The sequence below is a fragment of the Symphalangus syndactylus genome, chromosome 12 (genome assembly GCF_028878055.3).
Source record: "Symphalangus syndactylus isolate Jambi chromosome 12, NHGRI_mSymSyn1-v2.1_pri, whole genome shotgun sequence".
Taxonomy (NCBI): domain Eukaryota; kingdom Metazoa; phylum Chordata; class Mammalia; order Primates; family Hylobatidae; genus Symphalangus; species Symphalangus syndactylus.
Window position 1 is genome coordinate 97,860,384 of NC_072441.2, and position 27,898 is coordinate 97,888,281.

General features: G+C 37.5%; 2 protein-coding genes across 10 annotated transcripts in view; one reads left to right on the forward strand and one right to left on the reverse strand.

Annotated features, from left to right (window-relative positions):
- Nucleotides 1-1,247: 1,247 nt before the first annotated feature.
- On the reverse strand, nucleotides 1,248-5,831 carry METTL18 (methyltransferase 18, RPL3 N3(tau)-histidine). Of its 5 annotated transcripts, none has more exons than XM_063627255.1 (3): nucleotides 3,585-3,726; nucleotides 2,489-2,615; nucleotides 1,248-2,385 (listed from the first exon to the last, which is right to left on the reverse strand). In XM_063627255.1, the coding sequence occupies exon 3, from the start codon at nucleotides 2,216-2,218 to the stop codon at nucleotides 1,292-1,294; it is 927 nt and encodes a 308-aa protein (XP_063483325.1). In that variant the 5' UTR covers nucleotides 2,219-2,385; nucleotides 2,489-2,615; nucleotides 3,585-3,726; the 3' UTR covers nucleotides 1,248-1,291. The 5 variants fall into 5 exon arrangements, with proteins under 5 accessions (XP_063483325.1, XP_063483324.1, XP_063483323.1 ...); XM_063627254.1 differs by having other exon boundaries at nucleotides 3,530-3,703; XM_063627253.1 differs by lacking the exon at nucleotides 3,585-3,726 and adding an exon at nucleotides 5,720-5,831 and having other exon boundaries at nucleotides 1,248-2,615.
- FIRRM (FIGNL1 interacting regulator of recombination and mitosis) overlaps nucleotides 3,740-27,898 on the forward strand; it is a 57,467-nt gene continuing 33,308 nt past the window's right edge. Inside the window, exons 1-8 of one of the 5 annotated variants that reach the window (XR_010117616.1) lie at nucleotides 3,740-3,926; nucleotides 7,616-7,656; nucleotides 9,581-9,669; nucleotides 11,313-11,417; nucleotides 11,862-12,002; nucleotides 12,769-12,934; nucleotides 14,697-14,781; nucleotides 16,486-16,624. Coding sequence is in view for 4 of the 5 variants with exons in the window: in XM_063627201.1 (XP_063483271.1) it covers nucleotides 3,817-3,927; nucleotides 7,617-7,656; nucleotides 9,581-9,669; nucleotides 11,313-11,417; nucleotides 11,862-12,002; nucleotides 12,769-12,934; nucleotides 14,697-14,781; nucleotides 16,486-16,624 (876 nt within the window). In the remaining variant the exon portion in view is untranslated. Of the gene's footprint in view, nucleotides 3,928-7,615; nucleotides 7,657-9,580; nucleotides 9,670-11,312; nucleotides 11,418-11,861; nucleotides 12,003-12,768; nucleotides 12,935-14,696; nucleotides 14,782-16,485; nucleotides 16,625-27,898 lie in introns of those variants that run through there. The other 4 variants (XM_063627201.1, XM_063627200.1, XM_063627202.1 and 1 more) reach the window with 4 other exon arrangements.

The window sequence follows — 27,898 nt, forward strand, 5'->3', positions numbered from 1 at the left end:
ATATTAGAGTTGTGAATATCACATATAATTATAAACTAGGAATATACTTTTTAATAATGTATATAAGTAAGTCTCCTTAACTATGACTTTCATTCTAGCGTAGTAAGAGGGTGCTAGGAAGTATTTGTGATGAAAATAGGCATTGGTAGAATTGAGACCACTGGGTTATGAAAGAGTATAAAGATTTTAAAGCCTTCAGATACTGGTTCTAGGTGAGAAATGTGATTGGGAGCAAATCAATTACTTCTTGGAGTCTTATAGGGCAGTTATGAATATTTAATGTTAACATATGTAAAACTCTTCTGCCCTGTATACAGTAAATGCTAAATACTGTTAGCTATTATGATCGCTACTAAAATGGGGATGACATATACCTCATAATGTTTTAAGTATTATGCAAGATGCTATACAAAGTACCTAGTTAACCGTAAATGTCCAGTAAATATCATATTCAATTGAATCCATGATGTCCGATTATTTTAGCTACTTCCAAGAGAGAAAAAAATGCTGTCAATTTTACTGTTGTTATAGAAAGCACGGCAGATCCCAATTCCCAATGTGGTAAAATGTGAAATTTTTTGCATTTGAATCAACAAAACACTTTCTCCTTTCCTACTATTTAACAACTGGTGAGAAGTCTATACTCCCCCAAATCTGGAATTCTCCTTTCTTATACTTTTTCCTCCTACCAAGACCGCAGGATCTCTTACTTGGCTATAAGGGGTAAACCTCAAGTAGTACAAGTTCTCTGTATCACTTTTATACTCTGTCACAGATTCCCTTTGTTTCCTCATCTCCATGTGAATTTAGTTAAATTCTCACCATTCTGATCCTTACTACACAAGGTAAATGAATATAAAAACAAAATGAAACAAAAACCTCTTCTTATTTACATAAGGCCTCAACCTAATATTTAGTGATGTATATTAATGTGAACAAGGAACTAACGAAGACTGGGAAGAAACTCACAGACTTGAGAGAAGAAATGGCAGGATTTCCTGGGAACAATTTCATGTAATGTCAAAGGTGGTAAAAGGTCAAATAGAACGAAGATGGAGAATACCAGATTTTCCTACAAAATGATTTCCCAGGAGATCTCATCAAATGCACAAGGATACTTTCTCAGTTTCACCTAGTGAGTACAAGATTGGTAACATAGCTCACTTATGATTTGGATAAACAAAACTAAACAAACAACATCAAAATTTCTGAAAAAATAATAGCAAAACAGAAATCAAACACTCAAATTTTTGGTCCTTCTGTTTATTTCATTTTGGATACGCAGTGAACGTTAACCAGGAGACTTAAACGTTATTTCAATTATGAACCTCTTTAATCCTTCATCAATTATTTTGAGTATTCTGGTCTTAAAAACATCTCTTTCTTCTACAAACTTCTGAAAGAGATGAACACCTCCACCTACACCAAAATAATGTGCTTTGCTGGCCAAAAGTACACGCCCATTTTTACTTAACAGTCTAAGGAAAGTCTGGTGCAAATTACTATAATAATCTGGGTTGTAAATGGTTTCTGAGGTGAGAATGAGATCATATTTTACAAAAAGTTTTTCACTGCTTAGTACAAGCTTATAAAACTCAGACCACTCACCAGAAAAAAATCGGCATTTATATAGTTCTTGTGTTACTTTTGGTTTCCTGCATCTTTTCACATCTGGCTCATTTACATCATTTTCTTCATCTTCCAAAGTGGAGTTAGCTACTACATTAGGTAATGTTACTTCATCAATCACCATACTGTTATAATCTTGAAAGTGAATTTCTTTGGCCCCTCCCTTGAATGCAGTTATACCCAGTAAACCTGATCCACAACCAAGATCCAAGACTTTTTTCCCAGCAAATTTCACTTTGGCCTTTGTGAAATAAGCCAGGAGGTCAAAGGTACATTCCCAGATTTTTAAGCCTCCTTCATAAACACCTGTAATCAGATCAGAGTGAGAAGAAAAGCTTTTTGCAACTATGTTTTCTCCACGGAAGTTCTCTTTCAACAGGATGGTTTTCACTACTGATAAGTTAACATGCTGGAAACCTGGTAATGTTTCTATGACTTTATTTTCTAACATCTTCTTTAAATCTTTAGGCATAGCATGCTCTTTGGCAGCTCTCAAGGAGGGCTGTCTTCCATGTGGCTCCAAGTTACTTGAACTGTTGGCTGCACTGAGTGGACAGTCTGTGTCTTGAGAGGGAGCTGCATTTTCCATTGACTTATGTTCCCACAAGTGATCCTGAGGCAAGTCAAACTGTTCTGCAGAACATTTTCTGTCCCTCTCTTCTCCTTTTTGACTTTCTGAGACTGACAGCTCTTTTGAGGAATCCAGGGTCAAAGCTCCATCTCCAATGGGTGTTAATTCATTTTCCAGATGGTCTTCTATAGTGAAATTAAACTGAAAGGTCATCCTCTTATTAAATGCACACAATCTTTAAATTCAGATTCTTCAACTTCTGGATAGAATTTGATGATACACACAAACCTGCCTTAATTATTCAATTAGTTTTGTTGGGCCCAATTTCTCTTTAGCAGCTTATACATGGTAACAAATATTTAGAGATATTTCCAAATGACTTTTTAGACGTCTTTGGTCCTCTTTCCATGCAGCTCTGGAAAGAAAAAAAAAAAAGAAAATGATGATTAAAGCAAAATGGCACATTTCACTAAAGTGTAATATTAAGCAGCCACCCCCACCCCTCCCCGTCCCACTATACAGCTGCCTTTTCTTAAAAAGTCGTGGGGAAGACAGAGAGATAAGAGATTTGGACACTCATACACACCTTAAGGGTTCAAAAGTGGGAGAAGAAAATCAACTATAAAAACAAACAGAAGAACAACAGCAGCAGCAACAACCACCACCACCACCTGGACAAACATAAAGTCCAAGATATTCAGACAGGACAGCCTAGCTACTTGCTCTCTTTCAGCTGTCTTGATTGTGTCCAACCATATTCACCCCCTAAGCTTCCAGAATAACTTCACTTCTGTCTTTTACAAAAGACGTGCAGTATCTTATTTTGGTAAGTGAGCGTCCCTTTAGAAACATGCATAGGTATGGCCTGGTGTGTGTAAATTCATCCAAGACTTCACTCCAAACATTTAGTCGAGAACAGCAGCCCTAAGTGTATGGAAGTGGGGGTAATTTGGCAATAATTAGTAAAGACTAATTTGGTGGCAGAGCAAACGCAAACTAGGGCACTGCAGTGGTTTGGAGAGACCTGTAGAAATAAGAAGCAACTTTATCGAGAATCTTCTATCTACTGCGCTAGACACTATACTATCTGCCTCAATTTTCACAGTTCTGGCAAGTGGGATCTTTGTTCCCTTTACACAAGATTTACAATTTTGGGGAGAGGCGGGTCACCCAGTCCCGTGGCTAGGAACGCGCCTCTTTTCTCTCCCATCACGCTGCAAGGCTTGGAGTCACTTCCGGCTGCAGGTCACAGAACAAATCCGACCCCAGAAGTGGGGACTTCTGGCCCTCACCTCCCCATTTGAATGTAATGTTTACAGTGATCCAGACCTGGGGATGCTAGCTTCCCGACGTGTCCTGGGATCGCGCGTCTGAAAAAGCTCACCTCATGACGTCTCCTCCGGACCGAAATCGCGCACCAGTGAGTCGAGTCCTCCAGGGGCTAGAGAAGCCCGACTTTCTTTCCGGCGTTAGAGACCGGGGCTCACCAAGAAACCAGCCGTCCTCCTCTCTATGGTTTTGGAGCCGGCGGAGAGCGCGCAAGGGTTGGCGGGACTGCGAGTTTCCGGTCTCGGCTTTGGCGGGACTGGTTTGAAGCTCTCCTGTTTGACTAAAGTATGTCTCAGGAACGCGCGGTCCCAGCTAGCGCGGTTCCCCTGGAAGAATTAAGTAGCTGGCCAGAGGAGCTATGCCGCCGGGAACTGCCGTCCGTCCTGCCGCGACTCCTCATATCCTTCCTTGGTTGTCACTTCTACCTAGAGACGGGTGTGGGCGGGTCGCGAACCTTTCTCTTCTGTCCCTTCAGACCCACCGCCAGGCTGGGTTATATTACCGCGGCCTGAACCCCCTCTTTTCTTTGTCAATGAGTGGGATGAAAAGCGAGGGACTGGAGGGGAAGCGACAACCGTGGTAGATCTAAGGCTTTGGCCCTGGAAAGGCTCGCGGACGTGTTCTGACCCAAGGTTTTAGCAGTGGATGTGGCGTTTTCTTCCATTCCTTCTTTGAGTTTTTCTGTACTCGTTGCTTGCAATTAAGTAAATACTTCTGCTAGTGGGTAGTGGGGGAGGGAAGGACTGAGACCTGCGGTATGAGGATATCTCTGGCTCTTAATAGTTTGAGGTAAAGCGAGATACTCAGCTTTTGTCTCCTGTAAAAGGGGTGGTGAATATGAATAAGGCCTTTCTTAGCGTTGTGAGAATTAAAGGAGCTAGTTCTATGGTGTGAAATCTTTAAAAGATGTTCAGTAAATAAAAATGATTTTCCTCCTTCCCCTCTCAGACCTCTTTTTCTTCTTTCTTTTTTTTTTTTTTTTTTTTTTTTGACAAGTTCTCACTCCTCTCGCCCAGGCTGGAGTCTTTCTGAAAGAGTTGCTTCCGCTTCTTGTTGGCTTTCAACGGTTGGATTTGAGGCGCTTAGCGTCTTCTTCGTCCGGGTGCAGCACATTCTTGATTGGTCTCATGCCTTTGTGGTTGTAAATGTGCCTAGAATCCTAGCCTTTCATGGTGAACCATATGTATATGTATCTTTTTCACAACATTTGAGCCCAGCTTTATACAATTACACTCAAAAGAAAAAAAGTAGCCTTCACTTGAGAGAATCTCAATACTGCACAAATATTGTGCAGCTGAAGCCCCATATAATCACATAGAAGTCATTCACCTAGACATTAGCAAAATCTCAGAAGGTGCCAAAGCCCCCTTTTTTAGTTTTTGTGTAGATACAGAATTGCCATCTTCAAGGAGTTTCAACTTGAAAACGAATAGCCACCCTCAAAACATTCAAAAACACTTAAAACTGCATGCATAATGTGTGTGAGACATGGTGTTAGGCTTTGGGAGAACAGAGACACGGAACGTGATTCCTCTTCTTCCCCACAAGCTTATAGAGAGACTTCATTAAGTTGAAAGTCAACATTCCCACCTAGCTTTGCACTTCAAACGACATTCAAAAAAAGCCCAAACTTCCTCTAGTTTTCTTCGTCTGAGTAAATGGTTTCACAGACTGAAACCTTGAATCCTCTCTCTCTCACACACCCGATCAGTAAGTTCTATTGTTTCTGATTCCAAACTATGTCTTGAATCAATCCATTTATCTCCATCCTCATTGCTATCGCTCTGATTCCAAACCCTTAGCACCTCTCACTTGGAGTATTAATAGTTTCCTTGTTTCTACTCATAGTTCATTATTCCAAAAAAGTTAAGAGGGGAAAAATACAGATCTCGTCATTTCCCTTTTTAAACCACTTTACCTTCAAGGCTCCAGGTGATCTAAGCCTTGCCCTTCTCGCATACCTAGTTAACTACACTGTTAATGAATACATTAGGCTTACCTACCTTAAGATCTTTTTGCTCAGCCTGATTTGTTTTCTCAGCCTTTTGCATATTTCATGTTTATGTCTTGGCCCAAATGTCACTTCCTTAGAGGGGCTTTTTCAGAGCCTTCAATCTGAGGCAGTTCCCCCAAACCCAGTCTTACACTTGTATCACATTGGCCTGTTCAGTTTTCTAAAAAGCACATTACCGTTGAAAGAAATGCTCGTTTGCTTTGTATATTTTCCACTTCTACACATTATGTTGCAAAGTTCATAAAGGCAGGATGTTGATTTTCTTCACAGCGTTATCCTCAGCACCTAGAACAGTGCCTGACACATAGTAAGCATTGGTTAAAGGGCTAAAAATATTTCATATTTTAAAAATACTTGTGAGTCTAATTAGACAATACTTTTTTTTCTGCTTATGGTAGTATTTTAGCCTCACTATTTTAACAAATGAAAAATTTGCAATAAATCTACAATGCCATTACCCCCCAAAATCATTTTCATGTTTTGCATTTTACGTAATATTTTCCAGGCCTTACCTGCATGTTTGCATAATCATAACTAATTTTGGAACAGCTAGTAATTATTTGAGCTTTACTGAAATTTTTTCATGAGGCCGATTCTACCCTACTGAACTCAAATTTGAGTTAATGATGACCTCATTTTGATTGCTGCTGTAAAAAATATATGTGGAAAATACGATTTCAGAAGAGGAATGAATTCTTGTATTAGTGTGGTAGGATTATGGGTTTTTTTTTTTTTTTTTTGAGATGGAGTCTCACCCTGTCACCCAGGCTGGAGTGCAATGATGCAGTCTCAGCTCACAGCAAGCAGGTTCAAGCGATTCTCCTTCCTCAGCCTCCCGAGTAGCTGAGATTACAGGCACGTGCCACCATGCCCGGCTAATTTTTTGTATCTTTAGTAGAGACAGGGTTTCACCATGTTGGCCAGGCTGGTCTCGAACTCCTGACCTCGTGATCTGCCTGCCTCGGCCTCCCAAAGTGCTGGGACTACAGGCGTGAGCCACTGTGCCCGGCCAGGTTATTCATTTTTCTTATTGACATTCTTTGATGATTCTTACAGTGCTGTTACAGTACAACATTTCTAACAGTTATTCTTGATGGTGTATATGAAGAATTTATTGTCATGTATTCGTAAGCTGCTATGTGCAGAAGAGTTTCAGTCAAATAAGGTTGGTAAGATAGGTATGTAAGTAATGTGAAAATAAGATAGAAGGTGATGAATGACTTAGGTATAAATTAAGTACTATAGAAATGTTAAGGAAAGAGAAATTTCTTGTAATAGAAATCGGAAGTACAAACTGGGCATGGTGGTGTGCATCTCTAATCCCAGTTCCTTGAGAGGCTGGTATGGGAGGATCACTTTAGCCCAGGAGCTTAAGGCTGCAGTGAGGTGTGATCATGTCACCGCACTCCATCCTGGGTGACAGCAAGACCGTCTCTCTTCTTTTTTTTTGAGACAGAGTCTCGCCTATGCTGGAGTGCAATGGCGCAATCTTGGCTCACTGCAACCTCTGCCTCACAGGTTCAAGTGATTCTCCTGCCTCAGCCTCCTGAACAGCTGGGATTACAGGCATGCGCCACCATGCCCAGCTAATTTTTTTGTGTTTTTAGTAGAGACGGGGTTTCACCATATTGGTCAGGCTGGTCTTGAACTCCTGACCTCTTGTTCTGCCCGTCTAGGTCTCCCAAAGTGCTGGGATTACAGGCGTGAGCCACCCCGCCCGGCCCTTTGCGAGACCCTCTCTCTAAAAAAAATAAATAACTAAATCATAAATCTGTGGATTATTGTAGCACTGTTTCTCATCTGTCAAAAATATTTCATGACTATGCATAGTTTGAAAGGCAAGTTTGTCCCTGGGCAATTTTCAAAATATTTCTTTAATGTATTTTCACAACACTGTTTACCTAATAAATCTTAAGTTTTTAAAAGCAAAATTAAGCCAGTAATCTGAGTCCAATTCCAATCTCTTATGGGTCATTGCTTAAATTTCAAAAGGGTTTTTTTTTTTTTTTAAGTTTGTTCTGAGTAATGAATACCCTATTACTATGATACTAGTATCTTCCTTAATTATCCTACTCATCGTCTCAACATTCTGACAGTTGGATTGAGCATATTCGTAAGTAAAATTGTTTTAACTGTATGATTTACTTTGATGTTAAGGTCTGAGTCCCCACATACCTCAGTGGATGTGTCCTTATAGTTTTGTATTCCCTTGAAATGTAACTGTTCTCTGTGTTACAGCCTTTATAACCTTCAGTTACTTGAAATGAACAAATTCCTTCAAATTCCAGCACTTAAAAGTTTTAAATTACATTTTGGATAAATACCAAAAGTGTTTTGTTGATGATGTATGTATAAACAAATTGTAAATATTAAACGTTAGTTGTTACGATTAGACCTATATAAAACATGATTTACAGTCTACTGAATAACTATCAGCCTCTAACATGTTTAGTGTCATTTAGAAGATGCTTTCTAAATTGCCGAAAGCTGATTGTCTAGGTGATAACAAATTTATCATTTGGAGGAAGTTGACTTTCTCATTTTCATGTCTTCATCAGTCTCACTTGGTGAGATTTATTCTTCTAGTCAGAAGAGAGTTAAGACTAGACTGCTCAGTTTACTCATATTTTGAGTTAGCTTTTCTATTTAGAGTTCACTTGGTTGTGGAATATTCATTTATAATTTGAATCTATGTTGTGTAATGGGACCTAATTTTTTTTTTCCTTTGTTTTTGTTGGAGTCTCGTCTTGTCACCCAGGTTGGAGTGCAGTGGCGTGATCTTTGCTCACTGCAACCTCCACCTTCCAGGTTCAGGTGATTCTCCTGCCTCAGTCTCCCAAGTAGCTGGGATTACAGGCATGCTTCACCACACTTGGCTAATTTTTGTATTTTTAGTAGAGATGGGGTTTCATCATGTTGGCCAGGCTGGTCTCAAAACTCCTGAGCTCAAGTGATCCTCCTGCCTCGGCCTCCATAAGTGCCGGGATTACAGGCATGAGCCACTGAGCCTGGCCCCAAAGTTTGTTTTGTTTTGTTTTCGAGACAAGATCTCACTCTGTTGCCCAGGCTGGAGAGCAGTAGTGTGATCATAGCTCACTGCAGCCTGAACTCCTGGGTTCAAGCTATTCTCCTGCCTCCATTTTCTAAAGTGCTGGGATTACAGGTCTGAGCCATGATGCTTAGCCTATATTTTTGTTTGTTTGTTTTGGGGGACAGGGTCTTGCTTTGTCACCAAAACTGGAGTGTAGTGGTGCGAACATAGCTCACTGCAGCCTCCATCTCCCCGGCTCAAGCAGTCCTCTCACCTCAGCCTTCCAAGTAGCTGAGACCACAGGTGCATGCTACCATGTCTGGCTAATTTTCTATTTATATATTTACTTTTTGGTAGGCATGAGGTCTTGTCATGTTACCCAGGTTGGTCTTTAACTCCTGGGCTCAGGCAATCCTCCTGCCTCAGCCACCCAAAGTGTTGGGATTACAGGTGTGAGCCACCATGCATGGCCTAATTTTTTTTAAGTAAATTATTTTTTATCTTGAGTATAGAAGTGATTCATGTTCATTGTGGAAAATATGAAACATATAGAAAAACAGAAAAGATTACAAAACATCTAATCTGAAATGGTTAAGATTTTGATGAGAACAGTCTCATCTCATTTCCGTATATTCCTGCCAGCCTATCCATCATTCTTTGTACATGTTTATCTATATTAAAATTGGTGTTATATTTTGGAAACTTTTTGTTTAACTACATTATGAACATTTTTCATGTTTTAAAATGTCATTTTAATGATGGCAGATCCTATTCAATAGATGTACACACACCTATTTAACTGGTCCACAATTGTTGGATATGTAGGTTGTTTCCTTTCTCTCTTTTTTTTTTTTTTTGGCTATTACTTAATAGTTATCTATATAGAATGTGGTATTTGGAAAGTGTATCAAGCTTTAGATTGGTAGTATTCTTGCATTTAATAAAAGACAGTGGCCTTTGTTGACTGACATGACAATATTTTTATAAAATGTTATTTGCTTTACAGAAATTTTGAAAATTATTGTAGAAATGTTTTTACCTCATATGAACCACCTGACATTGGAACAGACTTTCTTTTCACAAGTGTTACCAAAGGTATAATACTATTACCTGAAAATACATGTTATAAGGAATCTAGCCTCAGTCTTAGATAATTTATTATTAATTATGGCTCTGTTTTTCTAATATATCAAATATATTCAAAATAAAAATAAGGAGTAACTAGATCTCATGTGAGACTATAATGGTGTTAGTGTGATCATTAGGCAGTTAAAAACTGTTATAGGCCAGGCACGGGGGCTCATGCCTGTAATCTCTGCACTTTGGGAGGCTGAGGTGGGCAGATCATCTGAGGTCAGGAGTTCGAGACCACCCATGGTCAACATGATGAAACCTCGTCTCTACTAAAAGTACAAAAAATTAGCTGGACGTGGTGGCGGGTGCCTGTAATCCCAGCTACTAGGGAGGCTGACATAGGAGAATTGCTTGAGCATGGGAGGCGGAGGTTGCACTGAGTCAAGATCGTGCCATTGCACTCCAGCCTGGGCAATAAGAGCGATGCTCCCTCTCAAAAAAAAAAAAAAAAGAAAAAAGAAAAAATTATATTTTTGGATTGTATGGTTCTTTTACTAACTGAGTTTAAATTATTTGTAGTCAATTTTAAATGCTCTTGTATTTTAAAGCCACTGTACTCCAGCCTGGGTGACAGAGTGAAATCCTCAATTCAAAAAAAAAAAAAAAAAAAAAAGGCTGGAATATTGGCAAAATCAAGTAACTAAGAGAAAACATTAAATTCACAGAATACATGATTACTTTTTAGATATATATGGTGTATGTTTTCTCTGAAAAGCACAAGCATACTTTTTTTGTATTAAATGGAGGGAACTAAAGATACTTTGGTGCCAAAATGAAACATTATTTGTAATTAATCTCATATTGAAATGGGTTTCTAACTTTAGCTTTTAAACCTAATCTTTCAAATTTCTTGTACTCATAGTCACTTGATGATTCTCTATCTGAAATATTTCTTAGAATTTGTTCTTGACCACCAGAAAAAGATTCAACTGTTACATAGATGAAAATGGATGTTGAGTGTTAACAGGCCTATGGGAAACAGTATTTTCTTTAACTGCATTGTATTGTTGACTATGTTGCTATTCTTGTAATGTTTAGGTCATTTAAATTGTTAGAAAGATCCAAGTATTAAGATCTAGGGTGGCTAACTTTTCACAGACAAAAAGCTTGTTTGTAATTCTGTACCCTTAATTTGGGAAGGTTAGCTTGAATTGGGTCAAAAGGAAACTGGTTAGAAAATAAGTGAGTAGTGAATAGGCGATTCAGTGCAAATTCCTTCCAGAAAATACCCTTGTAAATGACTGTATGAATGTGGATTCTTCAAGACAGTCAAATTTATTGTGCAAAAGTAATACTTTTATTTTTTGCATCTCTAAAACATGAACTTTGAGTGATTTTTTTAAAAAATTGATGCTACTAAATAGATTCAAACCATAGAAATGGAAAATAAATTTCTGTTTGAGGCTTTTGGGGGATTATATTGTAAAAATACCTTTTCTCTATATTTTGTGCTTAATTAGGTACAGTTGTTAAGCTAGATGATAGCCCGTGGATGTTACTAGTGCAAAATCAAATTATCGTATTGTGTTTTCTCTGTAAAGTTTTGTCTTGTCTTTTCTAGTGATTTCTCTTATTCCTGTTTATTACTTCATTTATTTTTACAGACTGTGAAATTATTTGATGACATGATGTATGAATTAACCAGTCAAGCCAGAGGACTGTCAAGCCAAAATTTGGAAATCCAGACCACTCTAAGGAATATTTTACAAGTAAGTCAAATGTATTAGAAAACAGGAGAGAGAGGGAGCTTAAAGAATGTCAAAATTTTTATACTGATACTGATTAGCCATGTATTCTTATGTAATGGCCTAATGTTGGAATTAAATTTATAGAATTAAAGACGTGAATATAGAAACATGAATTCTGAATAATAAACTCTTATAAGAAGACAAGTCATCAAGCTAGCTGACCCTACCTGTATTTTCAAGGGATATGTGTAGAACACCTGCCATGTGTTTTGAAGTTTGTGTTAGGATTCTAAATGGCTAGACAGTTGTTCCAGTATTTGTAGTTCTGATAGACTAAAGTTCTGTGAAAAGAGGAACAGACTGTGTTTTGTTCACTGTTGTATTTGTAGCACCTAGCATACTGACTAATACCTTTTCAGTGCACAAAAAATATATTCTGAATGAAATTTCCTTCCTTATTCACAGACGATGGTGCAGCTCTTAGGAGCTCTTACAGGATGTGTTCAGCATGTCTGTGCCACACAGGAATCCATCATGTTGGAAAATATTCAGAGTCTCCCCTCCTCAGTCCTTCATATAATTAAAAGCACATTTGTGCATTGTAAGGTGAGTAAAAGTCTAATTATACTTTGAATGGTATATAATCAATGTGCATAGGGGCTGAGTAAAATAATGTTTGTATAAAATTTTACATTTTAGTCTATGTTGAAATAGACTTTTCCATAGAATAAAGAACATGTTAGTAAATAATTGTTTCAAAAAAAGTGGTTTTAAGGAAGTCATAAAAAGTGGCTTTTTGGGGTTTTTTAGTTTTATCTTATTTTCCCACTATGAAGAAAGAAGTTTTAAGAATTTGTGTTGAGACAGACATAGGGATCCTGAAATAGTTATGTCATGTTGCATTGATCAATATTCAATTACCATTATTATTAGATGTCAGAACTTCCTTTTATAAAGGGAAGTTAATCCTTATTTAGTCCATCTCTACATGCCAAAGATAGCCTTGAGGCACAAAAGCTTGCCTAGAATTTATGGGGCACAGACAGTTTTAATATTGCTATTTGTTGGGCGAATGAAAATCATTAGTTAATTAATACCTCTCTTTGCTGATAGGATGCTAAAAATGTCATGCACCTGGCCTAATGTTACCCTTTTTTAGTTATATATTTGCAAGATCATGGAAATCAGAAATAATATTTTATACATGCTTGCATCTCTTGAAGCACACTATATTTAATGGATGTTCACTAAATAATGAATAAATATGTGATTCAGTAAATTTATGATCTCTAATAGTATGAATTAAAGTAAATTTGGCTCTTGAGCTTTTTATGATTTATTTTTTCTCTCATTTTTATTTATCTGTAATCAGAATAGTGAATCTGTGTATTCTGGGTGTTTACACCTAGTTTCAGACCTTCTCCAGGCTCTTTTCAAGGAGGCCTATTCTCTTCAAAAGCAGCTGATGGAACTGCTGGACATGATTTGCATGGACCCTTTAGTAGATAACAATGATGATATTTTGAATATGGTAATAGGTGAGTGAAGAAAACTTTCTGCTTAGTATACGGTGACTATAAATCATGTATCAGTTAAAATTGTCTCGTAATGATTCGTGTTATTTTCTTACTAATTATGCATTAAAATTGATTTAAATCTTACCAAATAAATTTTTAATCTTTAAATTTGGAATTTGTAAAATTTATTTTGGGTACCTTAACCTAGATTTGCGTATTTAGTTACTGTAATTTCTCCACAATGATTAACTTATATAACTTTATAATCTCTGAGGTTGTCCATATTCAGAGACAATAACTTTCACATTTTTTTAACCATAACTGATACTGAGATGCAGTTTATATTTCCTTCCAGAATACATATAAATACGTGCATATGTGTACGTAAATATGTCTATTCCCATATACATATTATAATGAAATATCTCATTTTACATGTGATGCACTTTATACTAGTTTATTTTTATTTTATTCTATTTTTTTGAGACAGAGTCTCACTCTGTCACCCAGGCTGGAGTGCAGTGGCACAATCTCGGCTCACTGCAACCTCGCCTCCCGGACTCAAGCGATTCTCCTGCCTCAGCCTCATGAGTAGCTGGGATTATAGGCGTCCACCACCACACCTGGCTAATTTTTATATTTTTAGTAGAGACGGGGTTTCACCGTGTTGGCCAGGCTGGTCTTGAACTCCTGACCTCAGGTAATCCACCTGCCTCAGCCTCCCAGAGTGCTGGGATTACAGGCATGAGCCACCCTGCCTGGCCAATACTAGTTTATTTTTAAAGAATTGCTGGTTGTAACACACTTCATTGATTTTATCACTCATTAATGGATTATGACCAAGAGTTTGAAAAACAATATAAAGGCAAAATTTGCATTCAAAACTTTGGTATAAAGAGAGTAAGTTGGTTTTGTGCAGTGTATCAGGCACCTGTTGCTCTGCAACACACCCCCTCAAAATCTATTTATTCACTATTTATTTGTTCATGATTCTGTGAGTCTGCAGTTTAGGGTGGGATGCCCTGAGACAACTTTCTCTGATCCACCTGGGGCACTAGCTCACCCATGTGACTTCAGTGACTTCATTCACATCTGGCTGTTGGCAGAGGCAGAAGTACTTGAGAAAGCCATGTGCATCATCCAGCAGGCTCACTCCATCTCAGATACTTGATGGCAGTGGTTTCAGGGTTTCTAAGAGTAGCAAAAGAGTGAGCAGGTCGCTGTATGCTAGCACTTTTCAAGTTTCTGCTTGCCTTAATTTTATTATTGTCCCCCGGGCCACAGCAGGTCATAGCATTTTTAGCCCAGAGTCATTGTGGAAAAGTGTGGATTCACAAAGGGCAGTCATTGTGGCCATTTTTATAAATAATCTACCACAGGCTAAGTAAAAGCCTTGCATGAATACCATGGAAATTAATTTGAATTCTTCCTTTTTAGATTTTCTTTCCTTAGCAATTTGTTTTGTCATTTTGGATTAGAATTATATCTGTAGAATATTTCAGTTATAATAGGGTACAGCTTTTATTCCACTAAACAGTTTTAGTTTTATTTAGGTCATCTGGTAGGTATAAACTTCAAAAGTTAATATTCAATATTTATAAGAACCGTTAACAAGTGTGACACTTAGTTTAAATAATTCTTTTGACACAACTATTTCCAAATTGTGTTAGGTATTTTAATTCAATCAAATGTTGAAATTGTTCAGTAGATAGTTTTAATTATAGGAGAAACTCACCCCCGTGACATTTGGATGTCTTAAAAGTTCTGTTATCTTTCTTTGCAGTTATTCATTCTTTATTGGATATCTGCTCTGTTATTTCCAGTATGGACCATGCATTTCATGCCAATACTTGGAAGTTTATAATTAAGTAAGTATGTTATTTTTTACTTTTTAGAAAATGTTTTCCATATTCCCCAATCTTAATTGTTCATGTTTCTTTAGATTGCATTTGAAACATTTTGTGTGAATTTAATGTTCACTGACACTGCTGTCTGATAATCCAGATATTCTACAGGTAGCTCTCAAGTCAAATTGGACTTCTTTACCCTGTGGCCTCTAAAATTAAAAAAAGTGTTCTTCCTAGTTAGCTAGTACTTCAGAAATAATGGGCCATGGGCCAGACTAGAACTTAACCACTTTCCTGCTGCTACTGTTGTTTAACCAGCTATCAAGTATCCTATTTCTAGGATTAGATAAATTGATAACTATAATTAAAACTGAATATAATCTTTTGATTAGGTACTTTTAAGTTGTTCATGCTTAATTCCATTTATACAGTAATTTTAGCTTTCTGAAACTGAAGCATTTAAAGGGTCACCAGGGATAGTGCCCATAGCATTCTTCAGATTCTTAGGGGTGAGAGGAGATGTGGTTGAGAAGTAAAAATGGTTAAGAATATCTACTTTATACACATACATAAAACATTAAAGGTCAGTGTATTTTCAGGTCTTAGGTGCTTTTCTTGTACTACCAGGACATTAAGTTGCCATTCAGTGGTTAAGAGTGTTGCCTGGGAGCTGTATCACATGTGCTTAAATCCATTCTTGAAATCATTTAGTCCTTCTGATTGAAATCATTTAGTCCTTGGGCTATTTGGTTAATTTCTCTGAACGTTAGTTTGCTTATCTGAAAATGGAAATAATAATAGCAACTTCTTGACAGGGTTATAGTGAGAATTGAGTTCATCACTGTGAAATGCTTAGAAATGTACATGACACATAGTTAATGCTCAAGGAATTAGCCACATCACTATCATCATCACTGATTATCTTACATTCTTACCCTCTTCCAGTTCATTTTCTACCCAGCAGAATGATCTTTTAAAAAGTAAATCAGATCATGTCACTCTATTGCTTAAAGTCTATCCCATTTTACTAAGAATAACAACCTAATCCTCTGTGGACGCTGCCTCCTTCACCAGCCTGTATCATGCTGCTCTCCCTGCTTTTAGTTCCTCAAACATACCAAACTCTTCTGTCCCAGAGCCTTTTTGTGGTTTTTCCATCTGCCTAGGATGCTTCTCTCTCCTCTTGTATACCTTGCTAACTCCTGCTTACTGTCTTTCAGTTCTCAGCTTAAGAGTTATATCTTCATGATAACATTCTTTGATATCCTTACCCTAAGAATAAGTTAGATTGATATCCTTACCCTAAGAATAAGTTAGATTAGGTCTCTCTATTGCAGCACCTTAGACTCTGTCATTTGACAAATCACAGCCCTAATTAATTATTCTTAAAATTATTTAACGTTCTCTGTCATGCTAGACCACAAGTTTCATACAGGTAAGGCAGAGATTGTTCCCATTTGTTTGACCCCTTTGTCTCCAGGTCCTAGTAGAATGCCTCGTACATAGTAAGAATTCAATATTTTACACAGAGAAAAAATTAGCAACTTATTTAAACAAATATAACTGCTTCAGAGGTAAACTAGGCACATCTTAGTTATATTATGTGATATATGATGCTTTGTGATTTTTTTTTTAAATGTTCTATAAGGTAGATATTGTTAGTGGTCCTAAGTTACTTCATGTGTTACTTGTGGTGATTGTATTCTTTTCTTTTTATTCATTTAGGCAGAGCCTTAAGCACCAGTCCATAATAAAAAGCCAGTTGAAACACAAAGATATAATTACTAGCTTGTGTGAAGACATTCTTTTCTCCTTCCATTCTTGTTTACAGTTAGCTGAGCAGATGACACAGTCAGATGCACAGGTAAAATTTGGGCTAATAGCATTTTAAACAGCAACTCTTATTTTCTTTGGCAGTTAGTAAATCTCATTTGAATGTCTGGGTCAGTCTATTTAAGAGGATTTTAATTTCATTTGGGTTTTTTTTTGATCTGTGGGATTATTTATAGCCCATAATTACTTTTCACTCAGAGCATTGCATTAGATTCCTAACTGCTCTCATTGCCTCTGGGGTCTACCTGGCTCCCTCTTTGCATTGTAACTGGTTGGTCACAGCATTCTTCTCAGAATCCTTTCATTCTTTTCTGCATGAGAACAAAAATTCTTTTGTTCATATTTATATAATATCTGATATAGTTGCAATCAATCTTGCATTTTTTCTTCACCAATGCATTGCAACCTTTAGGGATACAAGTATGTTTATGCGTGTATATATATGTATCAGTCTTTTAAATTTGATATATTCATATGTTTGTTTTTATTTCGAAAAGTTAAAGTGTTGAATTGGTATCCCATTTATGAAACATTATATTCTAAAAATTTGTAGTACGATTATTGGGAATTATAACTCATTTTCCTGTAACACTGTTATACATAGTACCTTTTGCTTTCAGACTAGCCTTCTAATTTTATTTAACTATAATAGTCCTAAATTATAAAATTAATAGTACTCAGGACCTAACAGTTATATGTAATTTTTTTTTTTTTTTGAGACGGCATCTCACTCTGTCACGCTGGAGTGCAGTGGTACGATCTTGGCTCACTGCAACCTCTGCCTCACGGGTTCAAGGGATCGTTCTGCCTTAGCCTCCTGAGTAGCTGGGATTATAGGCGCCTGCCACCACGCTTGGCTAATTTTTTTAGTGGAGACGGGATTTCGCCATGTTTGCCAGGCTGGTCTCGAACTCCTGACCTCAGGTGGTCCATCCGCCTTGGCCTCCCAAAGTGCTAGGATTACAGGTGTGAGCCACCGTGCCCACCCTATATGTAATAATTTTAATGGGACCATGAATTGAATATTTCTTCTTTGAATAGCAATGACATAGCCCCTTCTATTGTACATCTGCAAGCTGATACAGGGAATTCCTTTGTACCTGTGTTCTTCCCTGCCAGTCAGCTATGGGGGTGAAACTGTAGGGGTTCATCCAAGTCCTAAAACTGGTAGCAACTCCTAGGGCAGGGCTGATATGGAAGGACAGACCCTAGGGGAGGGTGGAACTTTAAAAAGAAGTTCTGAAGGTAGTAAGAAGGAAATGAGGAGTAGTGTTAGGAAGCGGATAACTTTTTTCTTCTTGCTTCTCTTCTTTATCTCACCTGCCCCTCCCCTTATATCCCTTCTTCCTTTTTCCCTTTCCTTTTTTGTCCTCACTTCATTCGTGCATCCTTTCTGATTCCTCTTACCTTGCTAAAAGGATAAGTTTGTTTGGTTATCCTATATCAATGGCAGGAAGGTTGTTTTCTTCTTTACCTTTATCCTATAGATTCATATTCTCAACCCCAACCTCCTTTTTCAGTTTCCTTCTTGCTTCTCTTGACACCACAGACTTTGCAGCTAGTACTTGCAGAGGAAAATTAAACAGAGATACTGGACCAGGAGTAAGATGAAGAAAGCCTAGGCAACAGTATAGTCTATAGTGGCAAGAGAGAGAGTATGGGGGCTGCTTAGCCAGGGTGGCTGTACATAAAGTATATTTTCAGTTTATATAAACTGCTTATAGATGGAAATCAGAAAATTTAAATTCTCTTAACTGCCCAAGAAAATTCTCATATTTTTACTCATTTGTTCAAATTTGGGACTGATAAATGACCAGTTCTGCTTACTGTCCATTGCCTGAAATGGAGCTTTGAGGTGGACTGTATAATCTTCAATCTTAACTCCAAATTCTGATCAGCGACGCCCTCTGCTGTTCACTATTAATATTTATTTACCAATCAAAGTAAAGTATTGAAGTTTTCCAAGCAGTTTTCACTTTGTGTCTTAGTCCATTTAGGCTGCTATAACAAAATCCCTTAAACTGGGTAGGGGATTATAAATATTAGAAATTTATGTCTCACAGTTCTGGAAGCTGGAAGCCCAATATCAAGGCACCAGTAGATTGGGTGTCTGGCGAGTGTGTGCTCTCTGCTTCAAAGATGGCCCCTTGTTGCTGCATCCTCACTTAGTGCAAGGGTCAAGACAGCTCCCTTCAACCTCTTTTGTAAGGGCACTTACGTCATTCATGAGGGCAGAGCCCTCGTGACTTAATCACTTCCCCAAAGGCCCCACCTCTTAATAGTATCACATTGGGTGTTAGGTGTCTGGGAGGGCACCAATCTTCAAGCCATATCATCTCACTTTGAAAAAAAGTCAAAATAAGACCAGTAGATTTAATTAATATTACACTATTTATAGAAGCATGTGATGTATCATTCCTTGTATTAATTTCCTGGGGTTGCCATAACAAGTTACCACAAACTAGGTGGCTTAAAACAATAGAATTTTATTCTCTCACATTTCTAGAGGCAGAAGTTCACAGTGTGTCAATAGGGCCATGTTCTCTGGAAGGCTTTAGGGGAGAATATATTTCATATCTTTCTCTTAGCTTCTGGGTGTCACTGGCAATCCTTAGCTTACTTTGGCTTTCTGTGTCTTCACATCTTTTTATAAGAACACCAGTGATAGTGATTAAGGGCATACCTTACTTTAGTATGACCTTATCTTAACTAATTATGTCTTCAATAACCCTATTTCCAAATAAGGCCACATTCTGAAGTATTGGGAGTTAGAACTTAAAGCTTTTTGGGAGGGACACAGGTCAACCCATAACAACCCCTAAAATCGATATTTATTCTCAATTAAGTCTTGAAATTGGTTTCAAAAAGAGAATATTCTGTTAGAGTTTTTAATGTATAGTTTTAACATATAGTTCTTTAGCCCCCAGTTATTTAGTTTTTCTATAAACATAGGGAAATTTGTGTGGCCCTTAGAAATAATTTAATTTCCACTCTAATTCCTACTTATGTTTATATAATGCTTTTAGAAATTTGTATTATTCAGAAAATAAACATATACTATTATATCTGTTGCCTACACTTAGATTTTATTGCCTGTTACATTTAAATTTTATTAGTATTTTAATTGTTTTATTAAAGAAAGAATGTGCCTGTAATCTCAGCACTTTTGAGAGGCCAAGGCATAAGGATTACTTGAGCCCAGGAGTTCGAGACCAGCCTGGGCAACACAGGGAGACCCCCATCTCCATAAAAAATAAAAAAATTCTCCAGGCCTCGTGGCACATACCTGTAGTTCTAGTTACTTAGGAGACTGGAGTGGGAGGATGCATTGAGCCCAGGTGACTGAGGCTGCAGTGAGCCATGATCGGGCCACTGTACTCTAGCCTGGACAACAGAGTGAGAGCCTGTCTAGATAGATGGATGGATGGATGGATAGATAGATAGATAGATAGATAGATAGATAGATAGATAGATAGACAGATAGATAGATACAAAGAAAGAAAGAATGGTGCTCATATTTTAAAGCATTGAAAAATGGTCTTCCTTGCTTATATTACCCACACCTTCTTTGTTGGCATTAAGATGCAAACCTTGTTTTAAACAGTTGAGTAAATCAAAGATGGGACTGTTATTTGTGTTATTTACCTGTTTTTTGAAAATGTAAAAATAAAACTCTAGGTTTAATTGGTAGTATGCTATTTAGTAATGAAGTAAAGCTAGAGGCTTCGAACACATCTTGTGTAATTTCCTCTTGAATGAGAGAGAAAATTTAAAGTAAGCAAACAAATAAGTTGTGTGTCGCCACTCATTCAGTCATTTAACAAGTATTTCCAGAGTGCTTATTCTGTGTCAGGAAATGTTGTAGGTGGCCTCAACAACTTAGAGTCTAGCTTGAGACACAAATAAGTAGGTAATTATTATAGAATGGTATGATCTTTGGAGGACTGGGTATTGACTGGCTCATGGGAGTACAAGATAGGGACCCAGTGATGAAATCAGGAAAGGTTTCTTATGTTGATATGATGACGTCTATGCTGATTAAGGTCAGTGTAGATTAAACTTTGTGCTTTTAAATTTGCATAGCACTGTATTAGAGAGTTCATGTTCAGAATAATCAAAAAGGCTGAGTGTGGTGGCTCATGGCTGTAATCCCAGCACTTTGGGAGGCTGAGGTGGGCAGATCGCTTGAGCTAGGAGTTCGAGACCAGGCTGGCCAACATGGTGAAACCCCGTCTCTACTAAAAATACAAAAATTAGCCAGGAGTGATGGTGTGCACCTGTAATCCCAGCTACTTGGGAGGCTGAGGCAGGAGGATCACTTGAACCCAGGAGGTGGAGGTTGAAGTAAGCCGAGGTGGTGTCACTGCACTCCAGCCTCCAGCCTGGGCAACAGAGTGAGACTCCATCTCAAAAAAAAAATGATCAAAGAAAGGTGAATTTTCATCTACTCTATTTCTGCTGAGGAAAATGGACTATTTTCAAATATTTTTAATAAAAGTCAAAATGAGGGATCATATTCCATTAGCAAACCATCCAACTCTGTTTTGATTGGGTTTAATGAAGATTTTGCTCTGTTAGAAAAGAAACATAGCTAATTAACATGTAAGTTAAGATATGTTATTTTCATATGAAATAATTCACAAATTAAAGACAGTAATTTATTTAGACTTAATTTTACAGCACTATTTAAAGCTGTTTGGATTATAATGTGTATTATAAACTTGGGTGGTGGAACAACCAATATTTATTGAGCTAAGTTGCTTAAATGTCAGACACTGTTTAAATCTCACAATAATCCTGTATTAGCCTCATTGTAGATGAGAAAACTGGGCCACAGAAAGATTTAATAACTTTCCCCAGATCATATAGTAGTTGTAGTAGGACCAGGACTTAAATCCAGGCAGATGAATCTATAGCCCTCCCTGCATACTATTGGCACTACCCACTGTTATATCAATTTACAAATGTAATACGTAATCAGAAAACTCACACATATTACACAAGTATCTAACATGGAAAGTGAAATCCTATTTTTGTCTACTAGAAAGAGTCACAGGAAAGGTTTTGATTTATTTTGGGGGGGGAGAAAACTAACATTTAACACATTTAAAAATAATGATAGGATTATGTTATCATTAGAGTCAATAGACAAATCTCTGAAAACAAAACGTTTTATTTGGGAGGAAGTAATTGCACTTTGGAGCATTCATGCAGACCAATTGTTCGGTATGTCCACAGAAAAAAGAGAAGGTTAGCGGTCTTATAAAAAAGGAGAAATATTACATATAGCTCTTCAAGAAAGTCCATTGGCACTAGATTTGGGGAGCTGTCAAGCTCTGACTGGTGAGTGCTGGCAATGGGTAACACTGGTCTTAGAGTTGCACCAGGTTTTTTCAGTAGCCCTTAGATAAAACTGGTTTTCGGTTACAGCAGGCAGTTTCAGCAGCCAGGCCTACAGAGAATTACATTTTGGGAGAAATGTTTTGTGCCCTGAGTGCTTTTCCCCTAGGCCTGTTGACTCTGGTTTAGTTGGATATGACAAGAATGACTCAATTTGTGTAATTAATTTTTACATTATGCAAATTGTTTACAATTTGATTTTTTACTTATATGATTATACTATAAATTTATAGTTGACCCTTGAACAATGCAGGTCTGAACTGCACAGGTCAACTTATGCAGATTTTTTTGAATTGTCATTTATTACCATAAGATAATACAAATCTATTATCAAAGGTTAAAATTTATCAAAACTTAGCACACAGAGACCATACATGGTACCATGCAGTTGAGAGAAATGTAAACAAAGGTAAAGATGCAGTATTAAATCATAACTGCATAAAATTAACTGTGGTACATATTGTAGTACTATTAGGTTGTGCAAAAGTAATTGCAATTTTTGCCATTATTTTCTATATATTCAATATAATGCAATAATTTCATAGCCACTTCCTGTTGCTGTTACTGTGAACTCAAGTGTTGCAAGGCCATGTGATACTAACCATCCCCACATGAGCAGTTTGTCTCTCCAGTAAGTACATTGTTTTTCTCAGTAAAAAGTTATTGCTTGAGGTGCCTCCATATTTTTTCATCATCTTTAATGCAATACAGTAAACCCATAACAAGTGCCACTAGTGATCCTGGACGTGCTCCCAAGAATTCCTTGATACATATTGTAAATTGAGGTCTGCAACTGCAATTACCTGCCATTTCAGACAGATGATTCATCTTATAAATAGACAGTGTTAATACATACTACATATAAAATATGTTAATCAGCTGTTTTTATTAGTAAGGCTTATACTCAGTGGTAGGCTATTAGTAGTTAAGTTTTGGGAGACTCAAAAGTTATACCTGGATTTTAGACCACATGGGGGCTGGCACCCCTAGACCCCATGTTGTTCAAAGGTCAACTGTATTTAGGTGTTCTCCACATGATGCACACTTGGTTCATTTCAGTTTTCACTATATAAAAAAAGTTTTGTTTTTTTTTTTTGTAAAGTGAAAGCAAGTTTATTAAGAAAGTAAACGAATAAGGCCAGGCGCGGTGGCTGACGCCTGTAATCCCAGCACTTTGGGAGGCAGAGGTGGGTGGATCATGAGGTCAGGAGTTGGAGACCAGCCTGGCCAACGTGGTAAAACCCTATCTCTACTAAAAATACAAAAATTAGCTGGGCACGGTGGTAGGCGCCTGTAATCCCAGCTACTCGGGAGGCTGAGGCAGGAGAATCTCTTGAACCCAGTAGGTGGAGGTTGCAGTGAGCTGAGATCGCGCCACTGCACTCCAGCCTGGGTGACAGAGCAAGACTCTGTCTCAAAAAAAAAAAAGAAAAGAATAAATAATTGTTACTCCATAGGTGGAGCAACCCCAAAGTCTCCTGGTTGACCACTTTTATGGCCATTTCCTGATTCCTGTGCTAAACAAGGTGTAGATTATTCCCTTTCTGGGAAAGGGGTGGGCAATTCCCATAACTGAGGGTTTCTCCCCTTTGTAGATTATGTAGGGTAACTTCTGGTTGTTGCCAGGGTATTTGTAAACTGTGATGGAACTGATGGGATTATCTTTTATCATGCTAATGCATTATAATTAGTGTATAATGAGCAGTGAAGACAACCAGAAGTCACTTTTGTCACCATCTTAGATTTGGTGGGTTTTGGCCAGCTTCTCTACTGCATGCTGTTTTATCAGCAAGGTCTTTGTGACCTGTCTTGTGCTGACCTCCCATCTCATCCTGTGACTTAGGATGCCTAACCTGGAAATGCAGTCCTGTAGGTCTTGACCTCATTTTACCCAGCCCCTTTTCAAGATGGAGTCCTCTGGTTAAAACACCTCTGACATATTTTCCTCCTCCCTTTTATAAGGGAACCCTTAATCCTAAGGGTTGTAGAGGGACAAATAGACATCTTCTATAACTTCTTCGAGCTGAATAGGGATGATGATATTCCTGTCTAACTATTGGGGTCTCTTATATTCGGGGTAGAGAGGAGATCAGTCAGAAAGTGTCAGTATGATGAGGGCCATTCATAACTCTCAATTCTAAAAAACGGTGGTATCTGGAAGATTAGTAAGCGTTCGATTTAATAAAACATTCAGTAAGCTTATCTCATATTCCTACACAGAGAACAACAGCAGTATATTCCACAACAGTAAAGCAAAATAAGTAAAATTATCCCAAGTAAACTAAGTAAGAAGGCTTTCCATGAACTGGGCAACTGTTGGAAACCAAGCTGATTCCAGTATGAGCCCAGAATTAGAATACTGATCCAGATTTTCACATTACCATCCCTCTTGTTTCTTCTGAGCAGCAGCCAGAGATCACTGGTTGGTTCACAGGAATAAGCAGGGTTAGTCTAAATTGCAGAAAAAAAGCTCAAAAACACCTGATGAGAAAAACACTCAAAAACACCTAATAACAGGTGTACCATAGTTTTTGAAACATAATTTTTTTTCTCTCTCCAGTCTCCCATTTTTACTAAAGGCAAATCATGATAAGACTGATTTGCTTTTTTATACTTGGCCTGGTTATCTGTATAAAGTACAGCAAGAATAATTATTTTTCATATGAGCTTTTTAAAATTGGCTTTGATGGAACTCTGTTTCATAAGGAAACTCAGACAAGACTTTTTAAAATATGAATTGGATAAATTCTTTTCCTCTTGAGGTCCCAAGATAACTTGGGGCTCCCAGGCCTGTCAGAAAGTGACATTCTTTACTTACCACAGGTAAGGAACCCTGTACAGGTACTGCATAAACAAGGTATGAGGCAAGTTTTCCCAAGGGCCTGTATTGGCGTTATAAGTCAAGTTTGATTCCTTGAAGGAAAGCATACTATTCCAGCCAAAGCCTTGGTAAAATAACCAGTTTCTCCAGTTGTGTCCTGTTGCAAAAGAAAACATTCGTATTGCACTTATGCAAATAACTATATTGCTGTAAGTTAAGAATATTCACAAATAGGTTCCAAATTCTGGAGAAGTCGCAAACAGATATGCTCCAAATTTTATTCACAGCGATATACTTTACTCAATTGTTAAACAGCTCAAAGAAAAGCTCAAAACAGCTCAAAAGAAGTTTTCTTGACTCTGAAAAATAAAACAAAGGATCAGCAACATTTTAAACAAAAAGTAAAAAAAAAATTACTTCAGTCTTCTATTAGTTCAGTCCATGTAGTTAACGCTTGCGCTGTTTGATATCCACGAACACTCCAGCTCTTCATGAGAGTCCTGAAAATTTCTTTCCTCTATTTTAATGTCACAATTGCCAAAGTTATCAGAAACCTGCATTGAAAAGCACCTGTCAAAGTCCTGTAGCTGATTAAAAATCACCTTTTGATTAAAACAAGACAACAATTGTCTGTGGATGACAAAAAGCCTTAGGGCAGCCTCTGTTAAAGCCATAATTGACTGGGGATTTTGGTTACTTCTGTGGCTGATAACAATTTTATATAACAATTATAATGTACATTAAGTCATATCAGAATGATAGTTGTTTCCCATAATTTTGGAACACATGCCAATAGCATTTATACAAATATAGCCCAAAGAAAGCCAAACATCATTTTATATTTGACTATGCTTCCTGTATGATTTTTATACCAAAAAAGCCAAGTTTCACCTTTGCACTAGTGTCCTATTAATGTTAACTCCAATTCTTAATACAACTGTATAGACAAACGTAATTTTAATCAGTATAAATTTAATCAGTATAAAATCTAATTTTAATCAGTATAACCATAAGGTAAGATTCTCATAAACCATTTACAACTCTTTACAATTTTTGTTAAAGAGTAGATTATTGCCCTCAGGAAATCCTGTTGTGATTTTTTTCCAGTGTTCAATTTATGGAAAAACTGAATAATACCCCTTTAACTTTAGCCAATATGTTCACACAGATTTTTTTTTTCAAGATTAATTTTTTACAAATGTTACACAACTTGCTCAAACCTTCAGCGTTATCCTATTTAACTTAAAACAATCCTATCCCCCTTTAATCTAGGTCAAAAATCCACATTCCCATGCTTTCTTATAATCTTTTACCAAAAACACATTTCACTTTCCTTACATACCTGTAATGTAAAACTGTTTCTTCAGTAGTCTTCAATTACGTGTTACAATGTTAACTCTTAGCAACTTTTACTTATGGTGGAAAACCTTGGTAAGTAAGGAATTCTAATTATGTACTAGGTATGGGGCCTAGGACACAGAACAGAAGTGCAGATAAGGTCTGACTCTTTCTAGCATAGCTAGGGGGCATGGCTAACACCACATGTCCCCAGGCCTTACCTAGAATCTGCTCCAAAGTTAAACAGTTTTCAAAAGTGAAAGAAGCAGTTTATGACCTTAAAGCATTTAGCAAACCTAATATCTAACCTGCCTAATTTAAACCACATGTCTTTATTTTGAAGATATTTTAATTTTACCAATAATCTTTAAAACTGTATTTCCCAGAAATTACTTTAGTCACATGAACTAAAAGGCATTCCACTTTTTACTTTTCTGACAAAATATTTAAGTGTTCATTATTTTTAAACCAGTTATCAAAGCTCTTTTATATTTCATGCGCAATACATATAAATACACAGAAGAAGAGATCCAGTAGTTATAAGATTTTTCATTTGCCAGTTTTATTTATTATTTATTTTGAGACAGAGTCTTGCTCTGTTGCCCATGCTGGAGTACAATGGCATGATCTTAGCTCACTGCAACCTCTGCTTCCTGGGTTCAAGTGATTCTCTTGCCTCAGCCTCCAAAGTAGCTGGGATTACAAGCATGAGCCACCACGCCTGGCTAATTTTTGTGTTTTTAGTAGAGGCAGGGTTTCGCCATGTTGGCCAGGCTGGTCTTGAACTACTGACCCCAAGTGATCTGCCTGCCTCAGCCTCCCAAAATGCTGGGATTACAGGTGTGAGCCACCACCCCTGGCTCATTTGCCAGTTTCTTAATTGGATTACTGGCTTTAGGGTAGAGCCCTTAGAGGAACAGGGCCGGGAAAGCATGCAGTTTCTACAGCCTAATAAGCAGGCACAGTTGGAATGCAAAACAGATCCCCCAAAATTAAGTGTCCCATTTGTATACTGGATCCTGGATTCCCAAAAGAGAAACACTATGGAACAAGGCAGTCCAATGATTTTACCATGCATTTCATAGCAAAGTAACCCAAAGCCAATCAGTCTATTCTGTGATCAGCCCATCACTCATGGGAGTTGTATCTCTCAATGGGGGTTGAGGGGAAGGTGGGGACATCCCTATACCTTCTAAGTGGCCAAGAGCATGCTTCTGATCCAAATGTACAAAGATCTGAGTATCCCCCTCATGCCATTAGTTATTGCCAAAAGTATATTTCCTACCTAGTTATATACCAAGGCTCTGTGAAGTAATTTATGATACCTCCAAAGTGGAAAACATCAGATAATGCAATGCAAAACAGAACAGAACAGAGCCTTAGATTTTGAGAGGGATCTATGCACTTTTAATTCTTGGGGTTCCATGAGGAAAATAGAGGTTTTCACTAAAAAGGGATCTGTGGTGCCCCCTCTGTTTTCTGATGGAGTCCCAGGCTGTTAGAGCTTGAATATCTACTTTCAGTTAAGCTCACTTTTAACCATAGCACTTTTTAAAACGTCCTTTTAAATCCTGTATTACCCAACTTTAGCCATGCCAAAGTGCCAATATTTCTGGCTTTTGAATGTTACCAAAGGAAACCTTCCAGGTGCTCAGAGAAAGAAAAATTCAAGACAGTTCATGGAGGGGAAGAGAATCAATAAATGGTAAAGGTCACACAGATATCAACCAGAAAGTACTCATTGCC